This window comes from Anguilla anguilla, chromosome 13, assembly GCF_013347855.1.
Source record: "Anguilla anguilla isolate fAngAng1 chromosome 13, fAngAng1.pri, whole genome shotgun sequence".
NCBI classification, from domain to species: Eukaryota; Metazoa; Chordata; class Actinopteri; order Anguilliformes; family Anguillidae; genus Anguilla; species Anguilla anguilla.
In genome coordinates, this window is record NC_049213.1 from 33,147,283 (window position 1) to 33,148,141 (window position 859).

Genomic DNA, 859 nt, shown 5'->3' on the forward strand with positions numbered 1-859 from the left:
ACGGCTCTCCGGGCTCCTTCCTCCTCCTCCTCCTCCTCCTCCTCCTCTCCTTCCTCGGATTCCTCCTGCGAGCGGACCGCTGCGGACGCGCTGCTCCGTCTGCCGGCGAGGGGATGGGCTGCCGCCACTCCGGGCCGTGGTTAGAAGATGGAACGGGGGTGAGTGTGCGCTCGCCGAGCGTGTAGGCAGCAGCGGGCGTGGGTGCGTGCCCGCACACCTATCGCTCACGCACCGGGGCACGGGGGTGACAACACACACTCACACACACTCGCGGTGCGCAGGCAACGCAAGGAACTGCACAGGCTGTCCGAAGGGGTGTCTGATGTGGCTGGGGGGTACATGTGCGCGTGGGTTGGCTCCTGCATGTCCGCTGCATCCTCAGGCGTGTTGGCGTGTGTGGGTCCAAACAAACGTGTGATCGGTGCCGGAGGCGCCTGGAGGTGACGGGCCCAGGCTCGGCTCTTTCCCCCCGCTGTCTGTGAGGGGGGTTCAGCGCCTCGCTGGGGGGGAACGGGGATCCAGGGCTGTCACAGCACCGAACTGTGCTCCCAAATTCCCCCCTCAAAAAATTCCTCTCTCTGGAGAGAAGCAGCTCTCCGACTTACGGTTCTTGATGCGCAGCGATTACGTTAAATGTCAAAAAAAAAGGAAAGAAAAAAAGCAGTGCGCGCGTATGCGTTCTACAGATGTGGTTGCTAAGCAAACGTGGTTATACAACAGCATGAAAAAAAAAAAAAAGGAGTCTGAGCTTCTGCTGTCAGGCATTTCTGTGCGGCGTCAACAACGGAGACGCAAGAAAAACACCACTTGAACAAAATGGTGAAAGCGCAGTCGAACAACTCCTTCACCACACTCGACC

At 59.4% G+C, this 859-nt stretch overlaps 1 protein-coding gene across 1 annotated transcript in view; it reads left to right on the forward strand.

The window, feature by feature from the left end:
- Positions 1-859, forward strand: part of LOC118210885 — a 6,215-nt gene continuing 5,356 nt past the window's right edge. Inside the window, exon 1 of the mRNA XM_035387374.1 lies at positions 1-158. Coding sequence (XP_035243265.1) covers positions 114-158 — 45 coding nt within the window. The 5' untranslated portion in view covers positions 1-113. The remainder of the gene's footprint in view (positions 159-859) is intronic.